The 26,911-nt window shown below is 38.8% G+C and overlaps 1 protein-coding gene across 4 annotated transcripts in view; it reads left to right on the top strand.

Moving 5' to 3' along the window:
* SLC10A7 (solute carrier family 10 member 7) overlaps positions 1-26,619 on the top strand; it is a 255,660-nt gene extending 229,041 nt beyond the window's left edge. For 2 of the 4 annotated variants that reach the window (XM_073017660.1, XM_007999927.3), the window contains 3 exons: positions 21,797-21,942; positions 23,703-23,813; positions 24,118-26,619. In XM_073017660.1, coding sequence (XP_072873761.1) covers positions 21,797-21,942; positions 23,703-23,786 — 230 coding nt within the window. In that variant the 3' untranslated portion in view covers positions 23,787-23,813; positions 24,118-26,619. The remainder of the gene's footprint in view (positions 1-21,796; positions 21,943-23,702; positions 23,814-24,117) is intronic. The other 2 variants (XM_073017661.1, XM_007999928.3) reach the window with 1 other exon arrangement.
* The last annotated feature ends 292 nt before the right edge of the window (positions 26,620-26,911 follow it).

The following is a 26,911-nucleotide window of genomic DNA, read 5'->3' as shown; positions in this document are numbered from 1 at the left end:
CTAGTGACCTGACATCTCTGGTACAGAGGATAGGCCATGACAGTGACCTGAGATATAGGCTGATAATAGTCCTAATGGAAATTATTTTTTGTTTATTTTTATTTTTAATAAACTTTATATTTTGAAAAGCAGTTTAAGGTTCACAGCAAGATTGAGTGGAAGGTATAGAGATTTCCCACATACCACTTGATCCCATACATGCACAGCCTCCACAATATCAACATCCCTGCATGGAAGTGCAAGAACATCACAAGGAGTATGAGGACTTCATAGTCCAGAAAGCAAGGGGAAATTTTAGGTAATATCACTTAGAGTTATATTTTCTCTCACTGCTGACCAAAGATGAAGTATAACAGATTATAATATACCTATTTAGCACTTTAAAAATGTATCTTTCCCTTTGCAGTCACTATTATAGTATTTCTTCTGATTTTATATATATATGTGTGTGTATATGTGTAGATACATCTTTAACATCTCACACAGAATACATTAAGTGAAATATAAAATACCATTCATTATTATATCTAGTATTTGTATTTAAGAATAAATCATTGCAGGCCAAAAGGCGACCATGTAACTAATAAACCAAAGATGAAAACTCTTGCTTGAGAAGCTTTCTGAGTATTCTCTTATATACACCTTCGATTTATTTTATTGTTCTTGCTTTTGCCCTATCTCGATCTCTTCCTTGTACTTGCATCTACACACATACTGAATTTGATTCATTGCTTTTATTAGTGCATTTGCCATTGATTGATTAGTTCTTCGTATTAGTACTTTTTCTATTGATTGATTGCAGATGAAGTGACTATTTGACCTTTAATTATGAGGCTTCCTATTGAAAATGACATTGAGCTATGGCTTCACATAATCCATCTGGAAAGCCTGACATGATGCCATTCCCTGGAGTTCGTTCAGGAAGAAAGAGGAGGCCTGAAGGAAGTGCAGAGCTATCACTGTGCTTCATCTAAAACAATACTACAGGGCTTGTTTGCTGCTCTCCTATAGTTTCAGTTCAGGGTTGGAGGTAATTTTATATTTTGTCAAGACAGCATCACTTGCTGTGGGTTGCCATAAAAGCCATGAACCCTCCCAAATTATTCTTTAGTTTGATGACAATTTTTATATAATAATGAAAAGATATTTTACATAGCAGAGATTGAAGAACAGCTTGTATCCTAGTTAATAATGGCTCAGTGCACAGTCAATAGATCTCATCAAGAAAGAAATTAGATCCAAGATATCCTGTGGAATTGGCATTTTACTTTCGTCTTATTTATCTTTTTCTCTTGAGTATTCAAATCACTTTGCTTTTTTAGAGTTCCAATATATGCAGAAAACTTTCTCACTACATTTAGCAAGCAAATGTTTCAGGACATTTGAGGTCCTTAAGTTAAACATGTTTGTGTTAGTTTTTAATGTTTTTAAATAGCAAACTGAAAGCACATAACCTCAGAGTATGTCAGCTGACTACTGGCAGTCAATGGCAAGACTCCAAACTTCTTATTTCCAAAAGTACTTCCGAATTGAATGAATGCTAATTAAATATTAAATAGAATATCATCATCAATGCTTATTAAAAGTCCACTGTATATCTTGCCATTTGCAGACATTTGTGTACAAAGGCAAATCAAGGCAACTATTTCTTACATTGTTTATATGTACTTAATTATGGGTCTAGTTTCAGTTACACAGCTGAACTATGACAAGAAATTATGCATTAGGCTAAAAGAATATAGCTTTCTGGTAGACATAGGATAAAGAGCACATCCCTGATTCTAGTCTGGATTCCTGTTCCAGTTCTTTCACCAAAAGCTGGTACAAATCACTTAATTGCTATAGGCCTCATTTCCTCATTCATACAATGAAAAGATGGACAAAATGATACTTGAGATTCCTTCCAGTATTAAGTTTCTGTGAGTCTGTGACTGATATTTCTGCTCTATAGAATAACAAGTTTCCCTATTATGTGTGCAAAAGCAATAAGTTCTTGAAAGGAATACTTATATAAATAATGTTAACGTATTACAGGAAAGAAATATGTCTATAGCTTCTTCCTAAAGAGGTTAAAAAATACCTTCAGACCCTCCAGACTGTCTTAGGAGAAACACAATCTTAAAAGGATCTTGTTTTCCATTTGATTGGAAGTTTTTTAGGTATGTTAAAGAATTACCTACAATTTGGACTAAAAATCTCATTTAATAACATTTGAGTCATTTTGTCAAGAGGAAATTGATTTGAAATACAAAAGTTTGCATTTCTAGTATTATTTTCACACAAAGCCTATTCTACTTAGTACATAAAGAATCTTATCTTAATAAAACTACTCTACAATTGGGCTGAAAGGTTAAAGCTCTTAACCCTGTAGATAATGTTACCTAAACAATCTTGAATATTAGCAAGTCAGTAATTGTTGCCTTCTTGTACATACAAATAAATGAAAGCATAGAAAAAAAATCTTTAAACTTCTCCCAGATAATATCCCAGAAACTGTATTCCAAGCCTCCTAACTTCCAGAACTGCATTGGATTATAAGATATGGAAACACTCTGAAGACCAAAAATTGCTCTACTGGGTCCAAGTATTATAAATGTTCAATCTTGGCATGGGTTTGAATTGTTGTATTAATTGTTTAAAAAGAAAATTATTTCTGATTACACTGCTGGCTATAAGACAGTTCTAAAATACTTAACATCTGTAATTGCTCCCATAAACATATATCTCCATGTGGCCCAGTCATAAACTGATACTCATTCCTTACATTTTCTTTATTATTAATAAAAAGTTATATTCTATTTAAAGTCGATCTAGTGAGCCAGCCTTACCTTTCATGAGGCAACACTGTGCACTCCATTCTTGCAAACTAAGAGCCACATTACTGTTTCACAATAACCCATTAACGTTGAAATAGAAATCCAGAGGAACGACAGAAAATAGAAGACAATCTTTGGAGTGGAGCCATAAATATATTTCTGTCATGCAATTTCCCTCAGAGTTACAGTTCTGTGAGGAAAGGCAGTTTGGGAGTCTTTGCCATTTGACAGATTCTTAAAGATGTTGCTAAAATTATGGACCTAGTAGATTTTTTACCAGCAGGCTAAAGAAAACTGAGGGAATGTCTGTCATTTTGTGCTATTATTTTCTGATCCACATAAAGAGAGAAATGGGAGTTCTCAAACAAAGTAATACAATAATATTCTTTAGAGATTTTTGAACTATTTTTGGTTTGGATTTTTTATTCTGAATATGGTATCTGAAAATCATTGCTAGCATATCTAGACTTTGTAATCAAAATTTAGAAAGTCCCCAGGGTTCTAGACAGCAGGTATGAAATTAAAGATATTAAAGCTTCTCTGAAAGATCTCCAGCTTGACCCTCAAGTATCATTCATCTTAATGATATGCCAGATGTTTGCCCTGATACTCTCATGCTCTCTTCCTCCCCCATGTCAAATGTTTTTAACCACAATCTACATTTAGAAATATATTTTACAATGTGATCCAGAATTGATTTTGCAGCTCACTAATGGGTTGTAATCTAAGGTCTAAAAAAGATTGCATTATAGCTTGCTTAGGGAGAAGGTTTTATCTTCTTCCTCAAATAGTCACCATGTAGGCTTTGGCTTCTGCTGTCCCTTTTTCAGCGGACATTTTTTTTTTAAGATAGGGGTCTCACTCTCACTCAGACTGGAGTGCAGTGGCATGATCATAGCTCACTGCAGCCTCCAACTCCTGGACTCCGGCCATCCTCCTACCTCAGTCCCCTGAGTAGCTGGGACTACAGGCCTGAGCCACCATGCCTGGCTGATTTTTTTTTTTAATTTTTTTGTAGAGACTGAGGCCTCGTTATGTTGCCCAGGCTGGTCTTAAACTCCTGGCCTCAAGCGATCCTCCCACCTCAGCCTCTCAAAGCACTGGGATTACAGGTATGAGCCACTGCACCAGGCCTTCACTGAACTTTAACCCAAATTTCTGATACCATGTAGGAAGCAGAGCTAAATTAAGACTTAAAGTGATTCTGGATTTGCATAATGTAAGATTACTTTTATTTAGATTATTATTTTATTCAGCTTATATAACAGAGTTTGTATACTTTTTTGATTTATTCAACACGTTTTCAATAGTAATAATAGCAGCAAACATTAATTAGGTACTTAATAGGTAAACATTGTGCTAAGTGCTAGTTACATAAAGTAGTTTACTTTAAAATACTTCTCTGTGGTCAGTGTGGCAATTATGTATGTACTTGTTAGTTTAGACTTCAATGCCAGGAACAGCCAATTGCTGTCATAGAAAATTCTCACTGTAGTGTTCAGCCACAACTTTATCAAAAAGGAAATACTCCAGAGGCAGCTACAACAAATACTTTTGTTATCTCTCTATCAACCAGAGACGTTACTAATTAGCATAATGAATTCAGAAACAGGTTTTGATTGGTGAAATTACTGACTTTTTACTTTGCATGATCAGTGTAATAAATGGGTTCTCACTGATATGTGGACTGCCTAAAAGTTTGAGAGACACTTTCCACTTGCTATAAGAATCTGACAAATCCCATAGTCTGCATATGAAACCAGCAGGGATGTGCTACAGTGATCCCTACCTCATTTTGTGTCCAGCTACTGTTGGGAGGATCTGTGGTTTCCTGAACCTGACTGGAAGATCACCAAATTCTGCTCTGGAATGACATTATGTAGCTTTGAGGGACCCTCTCATGCAAGGTGCTCTGAGAGCACCTAAAAAGTCCAAGCTGAGACTGCCATTTTATAGGGTAGGTTGCATAAAATATTTTTGTGTTCAACTACTAGTATATGTGGAGTTTAAAAAAAAAAAAAGAAAAGAAAAACTTCTATGGGGGCAACAACTACTTTCATTAAAACCTGCTGGCAAAATTAGAGTAGTACAGCTAAGCTTCACCTACCTTAAACTTCCTTTGGCCTTATCTGCTGGAATACCTTATCTGCTGCTTATACCTTATCTGCTGGAAAGAATCAAGAACTTACACATGACCAGCTTGCTGTAGTCACTTCCCATAAGTACTTTGTGGGCACCAGCTCACATGACTTCCACAATCACACTAGATAAGGGAAGTTCCCAAGTGATCCATAACTTGCCCAAGTCACATGATCCCAAGTGGCAGAGCCAGAAATCAAGCCCAGACCTAGCTATTAGCCACCATGCTAAGCTGTAGTGAGAGTTCTGCAGAAAGAGCCCTGTGCTGTGAAACATCTCAACCCTGTAGTCCACTGGCTATGAAAAGTTCAGACTAGATGATCTCTGGGGCTCTTCTAGCTCTACTATTCAATAATTCTGATTTTGAAGGGCTTAAGTATGTAGCTTTATAATCTTGAGCCCTTGGGATGGACACCATAGACCAGCATTTCTCAAAGGGTGATCCTCAAAATTATAGCACATTGTTTCTTAAAATCAATAAAAATTTTTTAAAAAACAGATTTGCTGAAGCCTACTGATTCTGAGTTTTAAGGATAAAACCCTGATGTCCGACACATGTAACACATTTCAAAAGAGGGTATCGTGCACATTAAAGTTTGAGAGCCACTCATTATTAACATCTAGAGTCACCTCTCAGGTCTCAGATGTGCTAGCTCATGCACCCAGATTCTTAGGGAAGCTTTGATCTAGCAGAATATTCAGTCACGTTTTGTGTAGGTACATTTTGATGATGGTGGGAACCAGTTTCAGTCAACTCCGGGTGGTTGGTTGTTGTTTTTCTTACTTTAGCCTGGCCATAGTATACCCCACTTTTAAATACTTTATATTCCATCATCAGCCAAAAGAATATCCTTATGACATAACTGCTTATGATATACTACTAAGTATTCTATAATAATAAGCAATCATTTTTAAAAAATGCAGTAGGCCTGGACCCTAATTTCCAGCAATCACCCTCTTCCTCATTCCATGGTTTCAATATATGGTATTGTGGTCCTGTCCAGGAAGGTCAAAACCTGGCTCCAGTTTTTCTAATCTGTAGCTGAGGTTACCATATTTTGCCTAACTTCAAATGTCCTTTTGAGTTTCATTTGTATTAATCTGGTTAAATGACAGTATTTGGATATAAAAGTATGCCAGTATTTTATTAATATAAGGTATCATCTAGGCCAGGCGTGGTGGCTCATGCCTGTAATCCCAGAACTTTGGGAGTCCGAGGGGGGCAGATCACGTGAGGTTAAGAGATGGAGACCAGCCTGACCAACATGGTGAAACCCCGTCTCTACTAAAAATACAAAAATTATCCAGGCATGGTGGCGGGCACCTGTAATCCCAGCTACTTGGGAGGCTGAGGCAAGAGAATCGCTTGAACCCGAGAGGCGGAGGTTGCAGTGAGCCAAGATCATGCCACTGCACTCCAGCCTGAGTGACAGAGTGAGACTCTGTCTCAAAAAAAATAAAAAAGTATAAGCTGAGCAAAAGAGAACCACCCGTTTAGTGCCCAAAATACCTAGCACTCACTACAGCGGGGGCTTGCTTTCTTTCAGATCTTGTCTTCCTGGCAAGCTGAGGGCAAAACTGAAGCATATTTAAAATAAATTCAGAATGCCATTTGAAAGTTATCCTTATATAAATCCCTTTATGAAAGGGGACCTATGTGATTTTTTAAAAACTCTCACAACACAATTACTGTAGAACGTTTTTTTTTAAGAAAGAAAAGAACAGAAGATGGGAATCACTGCTTCCCAGAAGTCAGTGCTCTGAGAGGGGCAGTAGACCCAATATGATCATGAGCACTTGTTAAGAATACAGGGCTTGTAAACAGATGAGGCCTGTGGGAGCTTGGGCAGCATCAGCGGGAGGGAGTTTCAGTTCCTGGGGCAGTCCACAGCGTCACCATCTGCAGTGTTTTAGAAGTGCTGCACACCTCATCCTGAATGATCTCAGTGACAAGCCCCTCCCTGGCCAGTCCTGGTAGACTGCTGAATTTGAGCCACATAATACTATTACGTAACGCTACTTCTTATAACAACAACAACAACAACAACAATCCTAATGGCTATCATTTCAGGGATGTTCACTCTATGCCAGGCACTATGCTAGGTACTTCCCATACCCTGTCTCACTTGAAACCTCTAACTACCCTTCGAGATAGTTATTTTAACTTCATTTGAGTCAGATGTGGAAACTGAGGGGGATTAGGGTAAGATCATCTGCTTACATAGCTGGTGGGTGGCACAGTCAGGATTTAAACTCAGGTCTCTAATTTCAAAGCCCACGTCCTTTCCATCACACCACCCAGCCCTCTAGAAGTACTTATGAGTGGCGTGTTAGCTGTCTGCTGCTCACTCAACCTGAGTGATGGAGCAGGAACAAGAGGGGCCGAGTGCTTGCATGTGTCAGCTTCATTGTAGCTAAGCTCTACCTGCAGTTGTCACCTGCAGCTCAATGGCAAGGAGACATGAAAAATCCCACATATTGTACAGTGGCACCTCACAGTATATTGAATCCTTGTCACTGTGTTTCCTAATGACAGCTCTTAGTGTTAGAAGCTTTTAATTCCATAGTTTCATATTAATTTCAAACTAAAAATTACTTTATAATAGAGGTAGCTCTAAAGAGATTAATTTTACACATTAAAAATCAACTCACATGCCCTCAGAGCTCCTGAAAGGGGAATTCCAAAGAAATGAGGGGCACACTTGCTGTTGTTCTGGAGCTTGTCCCATCTGATGAAGACTTTGCCACATCCAGAAGACCAGAACGCCCTGTTTCCTGGAAATCCCTCTTCATCTGTGCACTCTCTGTCAGTTGCAGAGGAATTTGTTTATTATTATTAATATTTAGAAAGTTTGCCTCTAGCAGTACTAAAATGTGCATCACAAAACAACACTCATTTACTGCGTTTGAAGTGAAGACTCTCACCCAGGAGAGCCCATCCACTTGAAGTTTATATCTCTCAATTTCAACTTGCAAACAGAGATCGATAAAAAACAATTGTCCTTTCAGAGTTGCATCTCTCCAATTATTTATTTGGTCATGTCTCTTCCCAGAAGTTCTCTTAAATGAACCAGACACTATAAACCAGGTTGAGTGTCTTCAATGACAGCCCGCTCCATGCTTCTTTATAGTAAAGAATACATGAGCCTACAGCTGCAAAGTAAGGGTAACAGTTTCCTCTTATGTCCCCATTTACAGCCCCATCCAAACAACTCCAGCCAGAAATTAAAGTTAGCTACCCACTTTTTCAAGCTATGGGGTACCCAGTAGGTTTTTGACAAGTTACCCTGGGGACAGGAGGAGATACAAAATTGGACACAACTCAAAAGATTCCTGGGCCCCAGGAAGCCAGCTGATTTGGAATGTCATCTGTACTGAAGCTGAGCATGTTAATGAAATTGTAGCTGTGACACTTCCCAGGGCTGCCTTTGCTACAAGTTTGCTCTCTACAGTGCCAATGAAAAGATGCTTTTAAAACATAATCTATTCAATCATCCATTCAATCATTCATTCATTCAGCAAGTATTTATTTGGTACCTACTACGTGCCCTGCTCTAGGCTGTAGGGGGACCGCAGTGAACAAAACACCAAAAAAGTTCTTGCCCTCATCTAGCTTCCAAAATTTCTAATGGGAATAAGCAGACACTTGAATATACAGCACATCAGATGGTGGTAAGCAATGGAGAAAAAGAAAACCAAAAAGGAGAATATGGAGTGCCAGGGTGGAGATGAGAAGGTTTCAGCCGTAAAGGGCACATTGGGTCAAAACACCTGAGGGAAATAGGGAGCAAGCCTGTGGATATTTTGGGGAAGGAGATTCCAACGAGAAGGAACAGTGAAGGCAAAGACCCAAGGCAACAGTGCATTTGGCATGTTGGAAGGAGGAGGAAGAAGCTCACCTTGGGAGCAGAATGAGTGAGAGAGACAGGAGACCAGGGAATGGTAATGGTAGAGGGGCAAGTAATGTTGTGTTAGGCCTTATTGACCATTGTAGGGACTTGCCTCTTACTCAGAATGAGAGGTGAAGCCATTGGGAGTTTTGAATTGATGAGGGACAATATCTCACTTCTACTTTGAAAGGATCCCTACGGTTGCTGTGTTAAAAGTAGACTGGGGTTTGGTGGGAGGGTGTAGCAGTGAGAAAGGAAGACTCAAGAAAGAGGCTTTTATCCAGACAAGAGTTTAGGGTGGTTTGGTCAAAGGTAATAGGTGTTGAAGAGTTGAGAGGCTTTGGATTTGAGATATATTTTGAACACAGAACTAATAGGAATTGCTGGTGGATTGTATATGTAGGTAAAAGAAAGGAATTCAAGATGTTTGGCCTGAGGGGTGTAAGGATCCACTTACTGGCTTAGGGAAGACTGCAGGGGAGCAGATGTTAGCGGTTGAAAGTCATGTGGGAACAGATCAAGAGTTTGGATTTTGCACATGTGAAGTTTGATATGTCTTTTTGACATCCAGTGGAGTCTGGAATCCTGATCCAGGCTGAAGTTTGCAGCCTATGGATGTTATTTTAGGCTATCAGACTGGATGAGATCACTAAGGGAGTGTGTAAAGAAAACAGCTCCACGGACTGAGGACCTGAGATTCTCCAGAGGACAGAGAGGATATGAAATTATTTTAATAATGAAATGATATGAAAGTCTAAATTAGCCAGACCGGTAGACACCCAAACTTGCAAGTCTGTATTCTTCTCCTATCCCACAAGGTTGAAGTGAACATTAACTCAGAAAGTAGATGTGAAGACACTTGGAAGTATGAGAAGAAGAGTCTGGCAGTTATATGGTACCTCCCATGTGCTGGGCACTGCATTAGGCACTTAATTTGCCTTATTAATGCATGTAATCTTTACAGTAGCCCTGCACAATAGCTGTAATTGTCCCAACTAGAAAACCCAGCCTCAGAGAGGTCAAATTACTCACCCCGGTTCACATACATAGCAGAGCCAGCGCACCATGGCTGAATTGTGTGCCTCCAGAGTCCTCTGACTCCACCGCAATACCAGACCTGGCCCTTTAACCTGGCTCACAGTAGAATCACCTGGGAGCTGTGCAGTACTAGTGATGTCAGACCCTCCCCAACACCTATTAACTCAATCTATCAGGATAGGCCCAGGCAGCATAGTTTTTGGAAGCTACCCAGGTGATTGTAATGTGTGGCGGAAGCTGAGAACCACTGCATTTAGACTCATTTACTCTGTATGCATCTATGCTCTCCTAGGTTCCAAAAAGAATGTGAGATGGGTTATACCTACCCATTGGTTACCAAATTGACCATTCGTGTACTAATTCTGAACACCAGAATTAGTTGTGCCATAATTAGATATGTTAAATATTCAGAAGAGAAAACAGAGGAGAATAGAAAAGCATCATTATTTTCAGAAGTGACTTCCAGGGTTTTTAAAATTTCTTCTGCCTAGAAGTCTTCTAAATGAGGTCCTAACTGCCAAGTGTTTATAATTATTGAGAATAAATAAAGGCCAAGAGTAGATTATCAGGACATCATCTAGGTTAGATAAACCACAGAAACCTGAGTCAACCTTTTTAAGCGACACGGATCTAAGAACAAACAAGTCTGGTTTTTAATCCCCAAATCAAAACTGCCTTGTTCTTTTATGTCAGAAGAAATCTCTTCTGAGGCTTTTGTTCAACATAAACACAGTACCATGAAAAGGAAGATTACCGCTGGCAGGTAATTAAAGGTCATGTTGACAAAGCAAAACAAAATATATATTAAAAATCATTAATGTGCATTTGGGTCACAGCCTACTCACATTTACTTTTTAACTAATATTTGGAAGCCTTCTGAAAGTTCCAATGCCTAAAGATGAAATTATCAGTGCAGCCTTTTAGGTAAAACTACATCTAGGTTGTGGGGCAGTGGCAGAGTCAACGAAAGCTCATGTCACACCATCCAGCTTCTCTTTGCATCAGACCCAATAGGTTCAACTGTTTTTCTTCATTTATATAAAAATACATCTGAAATACTCTGTAAAATTGGACAACAGTTCCAGAGCCAGTCAGAAGGGGCCAGTTCTGTGTTGGTGACTATGTTAAATATATTCTTTTGACCTTGCATTATTTTTGTCATAATGAAATTCTTATTCTATTTTTGATGTTTTCACATCCTGTGAGTATGAACATTAGCCAGATTGTCTCTTTAGAAGACTAAACAACTCTTCATTCACAGCCTAGAAAAGGAAAAAGTAATCTCACTACTTCCTGCTAAGTTTGTCTCCATAAACGTGGTGACCCCTCCTGGAAGACACAGCCAGTATTTGAACAAAGCCTTCATGGCTCAGTTCTTTAATTCATTCTTGAATTCCCTGTTTGCTAATTACTCCTACAATGCTGTCAGACAGGTGAGGGTGTACCTGATCTTCTGAGGCAGAAACCTTCAATTGGTAGAGTTAAATCTTTCATTGTCAGCATCTGGTGAGTCGGCTCAGGCCATTCATTAAACATCTTTTCCAATCAGAACATACCTGTTTCAAAACAGAAGTAACACCAGCTGCTCATTTTGGTCTCTTCTTGCATCTTTATTTACATAAAACTTTCAGCAAAGTGATGGGGTTACAGCCTGGGTAATTGAAGACTAAAACACAATTTTTAATTTTCCTAATGACCTAAAAATGGTCATCAACCAACCTTTATTCAGAGCAAATAAAAGCCTGCCAAGTAATAAGCGTCTTTATTGAAAGGGGTATCTCTCTTGCTTTCAGACTTTTCTTGTGTAACTATTATTTTCCTTACATTTTACCCTCCATTATTCTATCTTATTGAAAAGCACCCCTTGCACCACTTTTTTAGGGTTCCTAAGTACCCTGACAAATTCTTTTCCAGTATTTCAGGCACATAGCATGCAGAGGAACACCGACTCTGGAGCCAGTCTGTCTATATTCACACCCCAGCTATGTCCTGATGCTAACTGTGTGTGGCTTTGAGCAAATTTCTATTTACCTGCTGCCTCAATTTCCTTCTCTGAAAAGTGAGGATAACAATGGTAGTTTCACTCATCATGGATGTGAGGAGTGGATGAGGTGATGCTTGTACACTCTCAGAACAGTGCCTGGCACATAATAAGTACTGTGTAAGTATTGGCTACAGTCAGTATTCTGCCTCACCCATAACAAATGAAAATCCAAAATATCTGTGAACTCCGGATAATGGCTTCTGAAGTCCTGTGTAAGGTGTGACTGCTGGAAGACTAGAATATGAATAATGCTCTCTTTTTTCTAAAGGCCTTAGATTACTGGAAAGATCATTCCTTTCTTTTAATAATGGCCTTAGATACCAAGTTTATGACCTATCTTTGTTAATTTTCCTCCTTTTCCAGGCCTGATTCCTCTTGTTGGATAGAGGAATATTTTGGAATTCTGGTTTTGAAATATGAGGGAAGGCCAAGTCTCTTAGGAAAGTTTTACATAAACATCTATTTAACATAGCTGAATAGCTCCTGACTGCATCAGAAAAGAAGCGTGAGCTTCCAGTCTTTTTAATTGTAGACAGGAAGTGGGCAGGAAAGCAATAGGCAGGCTCAACAGGAAAGCAGTTTCCTAGTGGGTAGCAAAGAGAAGGTTTGGGTCCAGTTTGTGCAGCATGTTTGGTTGACACGTCCTGTGTGGATTTCAACGTGTTCCTTTCCCTCATATGCCACCCACAGAGATAACCCTAAGACACTTTTCAGGCTTCAGAGGTTGGAAACTAAAATTCCATTGATACATATGAGATAAACTGGTGCAAGATTGTCCTGTTTTTCTGCCAGAACTCAAGCAAAGGGGGTTTGTCAGACATCCCAGAGGTGCTGCTGTTGGCTTTCTATTTAGCAATTTGGAAATCCTAAATCTAAGTAGATTCGGTGAACCCAACCCCAGGACACTGAAAAAATCATTAAAGAGCTCCAATTTGCATGTATCATTTAGCCGCACCTCATTTTGGATGTGATTCTTTGTATAAAAAGGGCAAAAATATTCTCTTATGTGTCTCATAAAGCAACAGTAGAGGTTCCGATGCTGTGCTGGGGTCCTACCAAATAATTTGGCAGTTTTTAGTTAAAAATGGAATAACACACACAAAAACAGGGAAGCAAGTAAAACATAAACCACTGGCAAGGGTAAGGCAGAACAATCTGCGTATTAAAATACCATGGAGAATTTGAGCAAAGGACCAATCACTCAGCTGGGGGCAATGAGAGCATGTCACATGATCTGTGATCTTTTCCCCCTTCCTGGGGGACTCTGCAGAAAGTTGAGTTGCCAGCCTTTGGAAAGTTCCAGAATGGGTTTAGGTAAAGTCCTAGAATAGCCAGATTATGAACAGAGCGGAATTCTGGGGGCTGTGCAGACTAAACCTGCCTGGTCCAAAGAACCACATTGTAGGCTAGTGTAGGGGCAGCACCAGACTGATCTCACAGGCAAGTCATACCCACCAACCTGAAAGGAGGTGACCTTTCTTTTGACACCCTCTAAAAGGGAGAGAAAATTAAAATAACCAAACTGCTCCCTGAATTCATTTTATCTAACGTCTTTTTTCATTTGACAGTGCTGCATTTTCCTACTGCCCTGTGTGATGATCTTGGTATTGGGTGGAATTGCTCTTTGCCTAACTTTGGCGTGGTACAGTCTGTCTTCTTTCCCTATTAAATGAGTAAGAATGTAAGCTCCCATGAGGACAGGGAATTTTGATGTATTCACTGCACCTAGAAGAGTGTCCAGTACATAATGAACACTTGCTATATACCAGACATTGTATATTATTTTATTCTTTATTTTTAAAAAATCCAAAAACTGACAAAATGGTGCATTTCATACATGTAAAAACAGATTAAATAATAACTTGCCCAACCAAGGTCACACAGGTGGTAAATGGTGGACATGAGATCCAAACCCAGGGCTCTCCCACTTCTGCACCAGGCTTCTTAACTGCTACACTGTTCAGCCTCAGGCACACTACTGGATATAATCAATGATAAATCTCTGCTTGGAACACAGCTATTCTTACTAGAAATTAGCTTGCTTTAGGATAGTCCTAACTGAAAGCCTTTTCTAACCAAATTCCAAAAGCCTTGTTTTACCTTATCAATGCATCATTTCATACTCTAAAAAATGTGTAATTGGCCCTTTGTTTAGTTATTTGAGATAAATCAGTGGCTGTGAGTTTGACTTTCTGCGACTGTTTTGTCTCTGAAGGGAAAGTCTGTGTATGTGTGTGCATGTGTGCATGTGTGTGTCCATGTGCACAGGCATGTGTGGTGGGTAGGGGGCAAAGAGATTGGCATTTGGTGATATCTGAAGAATGGCTGTGTTTCTCAGTAGCAACTCCCCTCCTGGATTGCACTATGCTTAAAGGGACCATCTATACCAATGAATTTAAAGGCATACATGAGCTTTTCTGAAAGATTCACTAAGGAGGAAGAAATAGAATTCAAATAACAGTGTTAGGACATTTGGATGGTAAACTTATGGATGTTTCTAACTAAGAACAAACTAAACAAAAGTGAGAAATCACCATGACAACTGAAGAGAGAAGCAACTGGATTCCAGATTTGCCAGCAGCTCTCTCCAGAACCCAGTGAAAAGCCTGAGAAAGCATTTAAATGGAAAACAAGTCATATAAATTCAGGCGAATTAATCTTTGAAAGACAAAAAAATGATCCAGGTGATTGGAGTATACTATCTTGTGCTAAGTGGGAAAGTAAATGTAATATTAGACTTCAAAAGACACAACGGGTGTTTTTCAATATACTTTCTTGCTTACTCCATACTTCAGTACTCATTTTGAATTTTGTGTTCCTTGGTCAGTCCAGTTTCTTTCCTTCCTGCCATATCAAATCTATTTTTGCCCTGTGAAATATAATCCTCTCCCAGAGGGATATGTGAATGCATTGTCTTTAAAGTCTAGTGAAGCAACTAGTATTTGTTCTAAATCCTATCTGTCTTTTTCAACATAGGAAACATTACTTTAACACCTATTCATAAATAACCAATTATTTGTGTATTGAGCCCAGCCCTGTGCTTAAACGTTGCAGGAAATTAAAATAAAAATATAGTATTTTGCCTATGTTCAGGAAAAATCAAAACCTACACACAAGAAAATAATGATAACATCATCAAAGGCTAAATTATGTGATGCATCTAGAACGAGTGCCTTCATTCTTCAGAAGAATTAAGAAATCAATAGGAAAGCCACCTTCATCATGGAGGAAAATATAAGACTGAGCCTTGGTGACCCCAAAGGATTTAGGTATATGGAGAAAAATGACAATATCCAGACAGGACTCAGCTTTAACAAAGATTAAAAAGTGCCAGCCCTGAGCCAGTGACAGCAATTGGCAAGTGAAAGTTTGGTTTAATGGAGTTAACACAGCTTGGAGATTAAAGGCAAACACACTGGGGTCCAGTTCTGCCTCCACTGCATACCAGTGTAGGCCATTAGGCAAGGTACTGAACTGCTCTAAACCTCAGTTTACTCATTTTTTAATGGAAAAATTGCCACCTACTTCCTAGGGCTGTTGTAAGCCTTAAAGGAGATGATGCAGGCAGAGCCCTTAGCATGCAGTAGTGCTTACATAATGGTGGTAGTAGTGATTGTTTTTTACTAAAGTCTAATAAGTAGAGGATTTGATGAATGGGCACTGGAAAGTCATTGGAGTTCCTGGGCAGGGTACTGGCTTTAATGAATGTGGATTTGGGGAAGATTAATCTGGCTGTGATTTGTAGGATTGATGAGGGAAGAGTCTGAAGACAAGGAGTTATGTCAGAAGGCTGTAAGTGTAATCTTGGCTTAATTTTATGAGGAGCTGAATTAGGAAGATGGCAGTGAAAACTGAGGAGAAAAAGGAGTGGTAAATGAGGGAAAAAAAAAATCTATAGAATTTGGTAACTTAATGTAGAGATGGAAAGACAAATAGAATTTGTCAAAGATGATCCCCAAACTTTCGGTTGTAGAAAGCAGGTAAGCTAGTGACAGTAGGAGTTGCAGAGGACTGTGAGAGGCTGGAACTCACCCCTCTAATTGTGTAAAGCCAACATGGTCGAGACAAATGCTATGAGAAGGCAGTACCCAAGAAAGCAGACACCTTTTCTGGGTTATTATCCTGATATCCCTACCGCCTAGACCAGTAACTCACATATAGCAGAAGCCCAAAAAGTATTTTGTTAATGAATGAATGAATGAATGGTAGGAACATAGTATACCTACACAAGTAAGTACACTCTGAACAATAATGTAAAGTAGATCATTTTTATATTGTGAACAATAGAGCAGCTTCAGTGGAAGTTAAATAAAAGTCCGTATTTAATCTAGGAAGAAAAATGCCTGTTTCTCAAGGAAAAATAAAAAACTGTCCATCCAATAGAAAGTAGTTATTATTGAAGCTTGAACACTGATACAAAGGGAATTTTTTAATTCAGAGAACATAAAATAAACATATTTAAAATAGGAAAAAAACTTGTTCTTATACATATTGTTTTATCCTTTCCATCCTGGGTATAGGATAAAAGAAAATCTTTACTTGCTTGTTAGAAGAAGAAAGCTCTTACTTGAAGTTCCTACTTGGCAGATGTCAGTTGAAAGCTCTGCTTATGGAATATGCTGCAGTGTCAAACTCTGTTGGATAATTTTAGACAAATGTGTCATGTGTGACATGGAAATATGGCATGCTGTACATTAGTGATTTCCCAAGTGTTTGGATCAGGTAGTAATGTGCTGAGAAAGTGCTCTTTATCTATCCACACAGTGTACTTGTAGAGCAATGGGGAAATGCTTTTGGTGGAAATTACTTTAGTCAGAAAAAGAATCCATTTACAATATGTGCCTTCTAACATCTTTCAGACAATGCATTGTATTAAAGAGGCATTTTTTGATTAATGTTTTATAAACATTTTTCAGCATGACAGCTTAAAGTCCCTGTAAAATTGTAAATGCGTGCATAGTGTTCACTTCCATAAAGTCAAATGCCATCTCATAAAGTCTAGTTGAATCCTGTCAACCATGGTGACACAGAATCAGTACCTGGGAGCATTAAAATTAATTTGCTTCATTTATATTACTGCAGTGATAGGAAGATGAAAAGAGTCCTATATTTAAATTTTACTTTAAAAGGAAAACTCTTTCTAGTAAGTTTGTTTGGGTGTTTTAATTATCACTATTTTTTTTCTAATTAACAAATGTAGTGAAAGTGGAGTGATAGTCTACACAATAACTTTATGACAGAATCTGGAAAAATACAAGTTTATTCATTCAGCACACTCCTTTTGACCACCTACCATATGCTCAATGATGAGAAGAAACCATTGCTGACCCTAAGAAGCTTACAGCTTGGTAAAGGAAATGCACGAGAAGGAGGCAATGATAATAAGGGTAGTGAAGGTGAGGTTGGAATGTCCTGGCATAGGTCAGCATGGAGTAGAAAGGATCTAAAGGCCACCTTGGGACTTTGAGGATGGCTTCCAAGAGGAGGCAACCTAAGAACTGAGGACTAAAGGATACAGAGGAGTTGGGTGGGTCATGAATGGATGATGAGCATCCTAGGCAGAAGGAGCTCAGGTGCAAAGGCCTAGGGGCAAGATAGAGAATGGCACGTGGCCAAGGATGGGTGAGAGGACCACAAGGTGCCCATCATGGCTGGAGCGCCCAGGTAAAAGAGCAGAGAAGTAGTGAGATTTAGAGTGAAAATAGTAGAAGTTTGGGGCAGGTCAAGAAGTCCTCTTATGCTCTTGTGCCACAGTTTAGGGATATCTCCTGTGTGATACACTTCTGCGTGATGTGACACGATCAGATTTGCACTTTAGAATGTTCACTCTGGTCACAGAGTAGAAAATGGCTTGGACAGGACAACTCTAAAGGCAGAGAGACTGGTTTGAGACTGTGGAAGAGGTGCTCTTAAACAAAGGTGAGGGGAATGGAGGTGTGAGTGGTCACCCATGTGCCCAGTAAGTTATGGAAATGCAGGGTTAGGTCAAATCCTGCTTCCCAGTATGTCTAGCCCTTCTACAGAGTACTTGATCAGTTACATGAGTTCTAATTGAATGAATAAGTAAGCAAGTGAATTAGTAAGCGAGTGAGTGATGAGGACAAAAGAGTGGTGCATTACATAGGTTTCTAGAATAAGAGATGCAGCTGATTTTCTCTGATTTGACATAAAGAGCAAATGTTGCCGAATTCTTGGCCAGCTGACAGAAATCACAGTATGGCAAGTGCAGTGGCTTTTAGCAGGTTCTCAACCTCTCTCAGCAATTGAGATGACCCCCAAGTTTCCAGTTGTTGTCCAGATAGTGCTGCTAACAGCAAAGATGCCTTAGAGAAGAGATATTGAGTTCACCACTTCCAAATGATTGCCACCATAGCATGGAACCTCGAACATGGAAAGTGTTAACTCTCACTCTGCTTATCCCAACTTCTCTTTCTATTCTGACCTTGGAGAAACTGAAGATGTACCAAGTAGATGCTTGGGATTGCAGGGAGGGGAAGCAGGGGAGAGGTTGAAAGAAAGTAAGGAAAGAAAAGGTTGAGATAAATAGATTTAGAAGAAACTCTAATAATTGAAAAGGAAAGTAGATCATTGAATGATTGAAAAGTAAGGAAAATTTTAAGTCCATAGAGCAATGGAGGAGATGCTTTTGGTGGAAATTAGTCAGAAAAAGAATCCATTTACAATATGGGCCTTCTAACATCTTTCAGACATGCATTGTCTGAAATAAAATAAAGTTTTCTAAAACAAGTAACATACGACTCGAGTCGCTGGAGTGGGCCTACCCCCAGCGAGTGACTGGCTTGTGAATCCACCACGTGAGAGTGGCATAGAGAGGATACATGAAAGAGACTTGGACCGTGACCTTTGGGAGCTATTTTTTTCTCTGATATATTTTTAAACATATTTTTAACATTATTCACTTGTGGGGGTAGAGATAGGAAATTTGATTAATGACTAGCAAGAAGGTATTGCAGGCGCATAAAATGATAGGGGGAAATTCCTATTTAATTTGACAAATTTCTGCCTCAGCTGCAAGTGATCTTGGATCCCTTCTCTTTTGCAAGCAAAGGGAATGACTGTCATGCAAGGCAGAGTAAGAAAAGGGCAACCAAGGTCAGTCAGCAAAGCAGAAATCACCCTTGGAATACAGGGAATTGTATTGTAAATAGTGTTGGAAAGCTGAAAAGGGAAATGGTGACAGTGAGGGAACAGGACAAATAAATGCAGAAAGTAGCTGGAGCTGGGGGACAAGGGGAAGAAGTTAGAATTCTCAGAACCTAGAAGCTTGGAGAAAGGCAGCAGAGCGGGTTCTCAGACATCCGAGGAGGGGCACTGCCCCGCTGGTGCTGTGGCCCTCAGGGGCACGATGAGTTATAGGCTGGAACCAAGTACCCCTGTGCCAGTGAAGGGGCCTGGCAGGAGGCCCAGACTGGAAAGAAATTCCTCCTCCTCCTCCAGCCTTCCTCTGGGGCCCCTTGCAAGGAGCAGCTGACCAGCACAGGTGTTTGAAGAGTCCCAGCTTCCTCACAAGAGCAGTGGACAGAAGGGTGTGTTTGAAGGAGAGAGATAAGAGCTGAAGAACCAGCAATGGCTGGAAGAGAACTTCCTAAAACTTGACATTAGGGTCCAAAGAAGGGAAAGATGATTTGTCCACCATAAGCTTCTTGAGGATAAAAGCTATGGCTTTGAATCATGGCTTCCTTGCCACTATTGGGGTAGCCCTAGCAGTTGCTTTTGACACATTTGAAATCACAGGGATGTGCTGGTGTGGGGAGCAGAGGAGTTTGACACCACACTGCCCCTGGAAGTGCTTCTGAGAGGTCTTCAAGGAGAATGAGTTCCGAAAGGATGGCTGGACTTGAAAGTGTTCTGCATGCCAGGCCCTCTCCCTTTTCACAGCAACTGCAGTGCCCATGGCATCTGGAACCGACCTTACCTAATACAGGGGACTGGAAATTCAGGTTGCCTGAGTCGCAGTTTAGAACCTACCACTGAGAAATTTTCCTGACCACTAGGTGCTTCAGTTTCCTCATCAAAATTTTTGTTTACTTATTGTAGCAGCAGCATCTGGGACTGTCTCTATGGCTTCCCTTCTGAGATCACTTAAGCTTGCTGATGAATGAATGACACAGAGCCCAGATTCTTAGCTAAGAATAGACAACATAGGTGGTTTAGCCCAGCAGCCTCATATCTGGCGTCAGTCCTTGAATCTGGGGTCAGAAAGTCCTGCTCTGGTCCTTTTTAGGGACAAAATATCATCATACTTCTATCACTTGCTCCCTTTAGCCTCACATTTACTCCACTCCCATCCCCCAATGTCTTAGCATCACCTCTTTGGGCCAAGGAATGAATAATGTTTCTTGGAAACAGAAGAAGTTGTATTCAGATTTTATTTTCTCACTGTAACAGCTTTTCAAAACTATAGTATCAGATGCTGCTTTTCAGCAATAGATTTTTAAAGCTTTTTTTTTTTTTAAAAAGGCCCTTCGTTTTTTATATTACTATAAAGACAGAAACTGCAAAAAATCTAAGCATGTACTTTAGAAGCTCTCAGAGACTATGTTTGGGAAGAGTTAAGTGTTTTCAGTTTATGGCAATGATATGTGAGGCTGTGAAAAAGAAAGCAACCATGAAATACATTTTTGCATAAAGGTTTGAAATTTATTAGAAGGTAAAAATAATTGAAAAAGCTAAGCCTTCTTTGTTGTGTTCTAATAAAAAGTTATTTATGTGCCATCATTGTACATGGTTAGGAGCTTGGGTCCTTTTCAGAGGCTGTTATCAGAGAAACAAGAAAGCTAGGCTATTAAAGCTATTCAGTTGAAAAAGCTGATACATACATAGCACTTCTGAAGACCGTGGCTGCATTAAAGCAATTAGTAATAATAGTTAGACTGCTAGTGTCTGAATTGTGTTAGCTATAGAAGCTCAAAAGTTATGCACTATAGGCAGTAGCTTATAAAATATACACACCTAGCCCTTGGTATAATAGGATAGTAGACTCATGAAGTAGTATTCATTTGAGTTCCATTAAGATGTTCACTGTGGAGTTTAAACATTCAGCCCTAATTTTTTTTTTTTTTTTTTTTTTTTTTTTTTTTTTGAGACAGGGTCTCACTCTGTCACCTAGGCTGGAGTGCAGTGATGTGATCTCGGCTCACTGCAACCTCCGCCTCCCAGGTTCAAGCGATTCTTCTGCCTCAGCTTCCCACGTAGCTGAGACTACAGGCGTGTGCCACCACGCCTGGCTAATTTTTGTATTCATCTTCCATAGACCAATCTATATGAGCCTTACCTAATGATTGTAAAGCACTTTAAGATCCTTGGCCGAAAGAGAGCATACAAATCCTTTATTAAGGTTCGGTTGACTAAAATGCCCTCCTACTTATAGCAGTGTATACCATACATTATCTTACCATATTTTTTTACTCTCAAAAGCAAGCTTTGGGACTTTGAACTGGTACCAGGCAGTTCTCCCTAAAGGCTAACAGGCTATCTCACTGTTAAGCAAGAAGAGATCCATTTTTAGCATCTCCCTCACCAATATTTTTCAGCCTTCTTAAAGCAACTCCATCACACACAGTCTGCTCTCCTCTCCTTGTTCGATAAGCTTCTAATTTGCAGTGAGAATTATTGGTACCCTTGAATACTGACCATTTTTCCACCTTATTCTAGTTAGAACTTTATGTAGTGAAAGGAAGATGTAAAGTTTTGGTGACCCATTTCAGACTTTCCCATTTCAGTTCTGTGAATAAACATGGGGAAATATGGTAATAACCTATTCTAAAGTTCTGATTTTGATGGAGTATGTCTTTAATTTGATGACAGACTGAATTTGCTTTAGGTTTCCTGTCTTCTTTGCTCAACAGGAATTCCGATGCTGAAGATCGTGTTTGCAGGCCATGAGCATCTCTCTTTAATATCCGTACCCTTGCTCATCTACCACCCAGCTCAGATCCTTCTGGGAAGTGTGTTGGTGCCAACAATCAAGTCTTGGATGGTATCAAGGCAGAAGGTGAGTCTCCAGAAAGATCTTATTTGGATCCAAGTTACATTAAAGTGCTGTTCCTGAATCTGAACTGTTCATACACTTTAGATTTTGCTTGCATATCTTTGTTTTCAAGTACATATTTTCTTACTTCAATACAATAATAATGGTGCACTGATCCATTCCAATCTGAACAGGAGGGTTAAGGTTAAAGATCTTAAATTGTTATAAAAGACAGTTGTACTTAACATGCAGTTTTTACAAGCTCTTTTTAATTCATTCATATTGAAGGGCATATTATATGGAGTAGAGGTTCAGTAAATATACTCCAAATAGATACCTGCTCCACTCTGGTGCATACCATCTTTGCCTCACTCAGTCTTTCATCTGTGTCTTACTTCATATGCCTTTCCAAATAAGATAGAACCTGGCTTTATCTAGATTGCCTACTTTATTTTTAATTTTCCAGACATATAATAACCTATTTGTACAGCAAAACTGCATTTGGGCATTAAAAAATAAACTTTAACCAGCAAAGAAGTCCATGCAATGTTAATTTCACCACACTTAGAATCTTGTACTTATTAGATATTTGTGGATTTCATTTCCTAAATTATCAACCAAAATAAGTAAACCAGGTGATTCACAAGAAGTTTAGATGATGCATATAATGTAGTAGCATCAATAGAACTGGCTGCTTCCCGGTGACTTGGACATACCAGGACTTATTTTTGTCTATACACAAAGTAGTGACTGTTAGCGGGAGAAGTGTGGGAAGAAAAGACATCCAATGACAAGACCCTGTGTCATGTTCTTCATATCCTGAAAATGGGATGGCCACAGTACCACCTATTGAGCACTGTGTGTGCTAAGCACATCCTATCCTCTACCTGCTTCAGAGGATGGATTTTGGGCCTGCCTGCCTGGGCTCAGAGCTCAGGCTGCTGGCCTTCTCATCCGGTAACCTGGGGCATACTTTACTGAGCATCCTGTAGCTCAGTTTCTGCTGACTAATGATATCTCCACCGTAGGGTTGTAGAGGATTACGTGGTGAGTGTTAGATAAAGCTAGCTGCCATAATTATTATCATCATTGTTCATCATTATGTACAATGATGTTCACTGCAGGCTTCACTCTCTCCATTTTACGGGTTAGGAAATGGGCTTGGGGAGTCGAGCAGCTAGCCTGAAACCATGGGGTAGTTCAGCCAGTGCTGGAGTTAGGACTTGAACACTGGGCTATTTGACCCCCAAAATCTTTTCCCATACCATGATGACACTCCAGATAGAAGTGTAACATCACTTTTAGAAGGTTTGCCCTAGGCCCCCAGGATCCTACCTGAGAAGTTGAGCCCATCCAACATGTTCACTAATTCAGTTATTTAACAAAATGTTAACATAAAAAAGATTCCTCTTCTATGCTGGGTACGACTCCAGGCTCTGAGCCCCCACTCAGATTTAGTTGTGGAGCAGTTTAGTACCTTTTTCTTTCTTTTACTATTTATCCCCTTTGAAATTTTCTATTTCTATTTATGGCTTATGTTTATCAATATGTATGCACATTGTCAGTCAGAACTTGTACATATAAATTTTGACAAAGAATGAAGAAAATTATTTGAAAATCCTAATACTCATCAATATTATATAGCCATAGTGGACAGTAAATTAATCAGAGTGAATTTTTCTTCCAAACATTTAAAAGCTCTAGAATTTGTTCTATAGACTAATAGAAGCATTTCCAAGAGGGAGACTAAATTGTACAATGTTGTTCATTTTTCCTTTGTGTAGAAACTACTCCAAACCAGGGGGCCACTGGCTAACTTGAATAATCCAGAAGGCTTGGAATATCTATCCATCAAATTTGGGCATTAAAATAAATACCAAGAGTCCATCCTCCAGGTATCCATGAGTGCCTCCTCTGCTTTGCACACAGTACTGATTGAGACCTAAGGCTACCATCTAGTGCACAGGGGAACCATATGAGTAGCCAGGCCAGGTGCGGGAGGCGGAAATGACAGTCTGCTGGCCAGAGAGATGGGCAGGGAAATCTGTTTGTATCCAGAGGTTTGGATTATTGGTTTTATGATGCCATCTGGGTGGGCCTCTTCTTCCTTCTAGTAGCATAAATTATCTGGTGTTAATTGATGCTTTCACTTTGCTCATGGATACTGTCCAACTCTGAACATGTTTTCCTTCCTTGTAGGGAGTGAAGCTGACGAGGCCAACAGTATAACAAAGGAGGTGGACTTTCTGTAGCAATGTATATATGTACAGGATTGTACATACTAGCAATTCTGAAGACTTGTACTTGTGAATGTTGCCTCAATGCATATTTTATTTTTTTACATAAAAATATGATATACTTGTTTAAGTGCCTTAAAATGTATTTGACAAGAGCATTATTTCCAAAATATGCTTTGTTGATTACTGCCAGGGGTGATACAATATTTGGGGGTTAATTTTTTTTTTCCTAATGCAGGAATCAGTCATGGTAAGTGACAAAAAGCAAACATGCTTTCCCTGCAGCACCTTTGTGCAATACAACCCTATAATAGTTACTGTAATGTTTGAAATGAGGTCACACCATCAGGAAAATGCCCTTCTGATGACAGTGAAAATTTCCAAAGTCTTATTCACGCATACTTTGATTTACTGTGTGATTCTTTTTTTCTACGACTGTGACATGCCTCTTCCTTATCAACTCAGCGGGGGTCATAGATCGAATAGATGCTGAAAAGCGTAAGATATATGCATTCCTTGACATCATTTTTAAAGACATTCCTTCAAATAGTTTCCACACAGAAATTCCTCAGTCCCATTATGAGAGATTGTGGCGTTATATGTCTTAAATTTATTATAAGCTGCTTCAAAGAAAGGGCCTGAATGTTTGAGTTATGAGTGAAATTATGTGAAATTTTGAGTTAAACTCTGCGATTTGATTTTCAGGGTCTTTAAAATATATCTTAATATGTTCTTCCTCTTTATTCAATAATTTCTTTCTTATACTTACACACTCATAATAGCCAAATATGAGGCGCAAAAATGTTACAATCAGTTTGAAAGCAGCAACAATTAATGGCAGATTCTATTCACATTCTACAACCCAGACGAAAATTTTTTTCCCATTGCACAGATGTGCTGAGCACTTTCCAGATTGCCCCTGTTAGCCAAAAGCAGCCTGTTACATCCTGGAATTCAGCACACTTAAGGCATTCGAGACAATTTATTAATGAAAATCTCCTTGGTAGATCTGACAAATGTTGGCAATATTTTTTAAAAGTTAAATCGTATTGCTCTTATGAATAAATGGAAATATAAAGGTCATAGATGCAAACAAATGTTACATATACACATTCTGTCTCACCACATGAAAAGAACATGCAAAACCATTTAATAACCAAAATATCAAGTAAAATCAGTTCCCAATTGGGCAGCAGCTTTCAAATAAGTATCCAATATTTGCTTCTGCTGTAACTGCAAGAACTGTAACTGGACCGAAGTAGAGAGTGAAGCCACGTATAGAACTACAGGAACACTTTTCTGTGTTTCCTCCATGCCGTCCTGTCACATCCTCTGACACGTCCTGTCTTGATTTGATAGACAATATTGGCATCCTGGGTCTCCCTGAGGCCGTGCTATGTCCTCAGCAGCTGTTTTTTGTTGTTTTGTTGTTATGCCCACAACAAAAAATCATTCCTTAGAAACTTAACCAAGTTTATCTACAGTGTAAATTTATATTATTGTTACTACCAGGTCTCATCTTTGGTCAATGTCATTGAAAGAAATTTCATGTGAGTTATTCTCAGTGTGAATTTTAAGGCTAATGCCAGAGCCTGCAAAAATCTATGCTAACCAGGTTGTAGTATACAGTGTTATAAAGAATTTTACTTGTGTCTAAAACTACAGTCATTTTGCTTAGGTAATTGTGCTTACCTAGGGAGCACAGAAAGGCTCTTACGTTTTGTTCCTACAAGTTTCTTTGAATTTTGGAGTAAATGGAAATGTCTGTCTGTCTGTCATCTATCTGCCCTATCATAAAAATCTTTCTCTCTAACATTAGAATACTGATCCCCGCCCCCAACTTATCTACCTCTATTGTCTAACACCTATAGTAGGTGTGATCATGGGATAAAATTCAACTGAAAATGCTATGATAACATTTTATCTTTTGCTTTAAAAAATGTGTTTTGTTTTCAAATAATCTTTACCTAGTGAACTTTGGTGGCTTTAGTGATAATGTTTATGCCAATTTCTTTTTTTTTTTTTTACACAAATTCCTTGGCATATTTTTTCATAAAGAACAAAAAATAGAATCAAAATTTATTTTTAATTCATGCTTATTGGGATTTAATTATTCAGAGCTTAAGTATTTTGTTACGTTTATACACTGTAAAGCTATCTGTTTTATGCATTTATTTTGTCTAAATGTATTTATGAAAGAAATACATTAGATTATATTTATGTTTACTCATTTTTTCCACCTGGATTTTTTTTAATGGTTGTTACAAAATTTGATTTTTTAATGGGTGATAATGTTGGTATTTTCATGTTTTTTCTTAGTATTAAAATTTTGGTGGGTTTTTAAAAATTCGTCCCTGTTCTGTTAAGAATTAACACACCTCTAGCTAATGTTCAGTGTTTGTTTATGCTAAATACCAAATTTTTTCAAAAGGATTGGTTAAGTAATAAAGTGGATTATTTATGATGACTGGAAGATGAAAATAATTATATAATTAAACAAAGAAATGTTTCAGAAATCACAAAAGAAACCGTGGCTTATTTTTAATCTGATTTCAGATGGCGTTGTGATGCCTTCCTAGTGTCTTTAGATTTCTGTTGATTCATTTCAGCACCGTTATATCATTTGTCGTTACATAGACATAAACTTCATAGTCTCCTGGGTATTTCTGTGAGTACCTCCACCACACCATGATGTTAAAATCTAGAGGTAGCCCTTGCCTTTTTATGAGAGATATTTTCTCTGCAGCAGGGTTTAG

The sequence above is a fragment of the Chlorocebus sabaeus genome, chromosome 7 (genome assembly GCF_047675955.1).
Source record: "Chlorocebus sabaeus isolate Y175 chromosome 7, mChlSab1.0.hap1, whole genome shotgun sequence".
Lineage (NCBI taxonomy): Eukaryota > Metazoa > Chordata > Mammalia > Primates > Cercopithecidae > Chlorocebus > Chlorocebus sabaeus.
The sequence above is the reverse complement of the archived record's forward strand: the minus strand, read 5'-3'. Positions and strand labels throughout refer to the sequence as shown.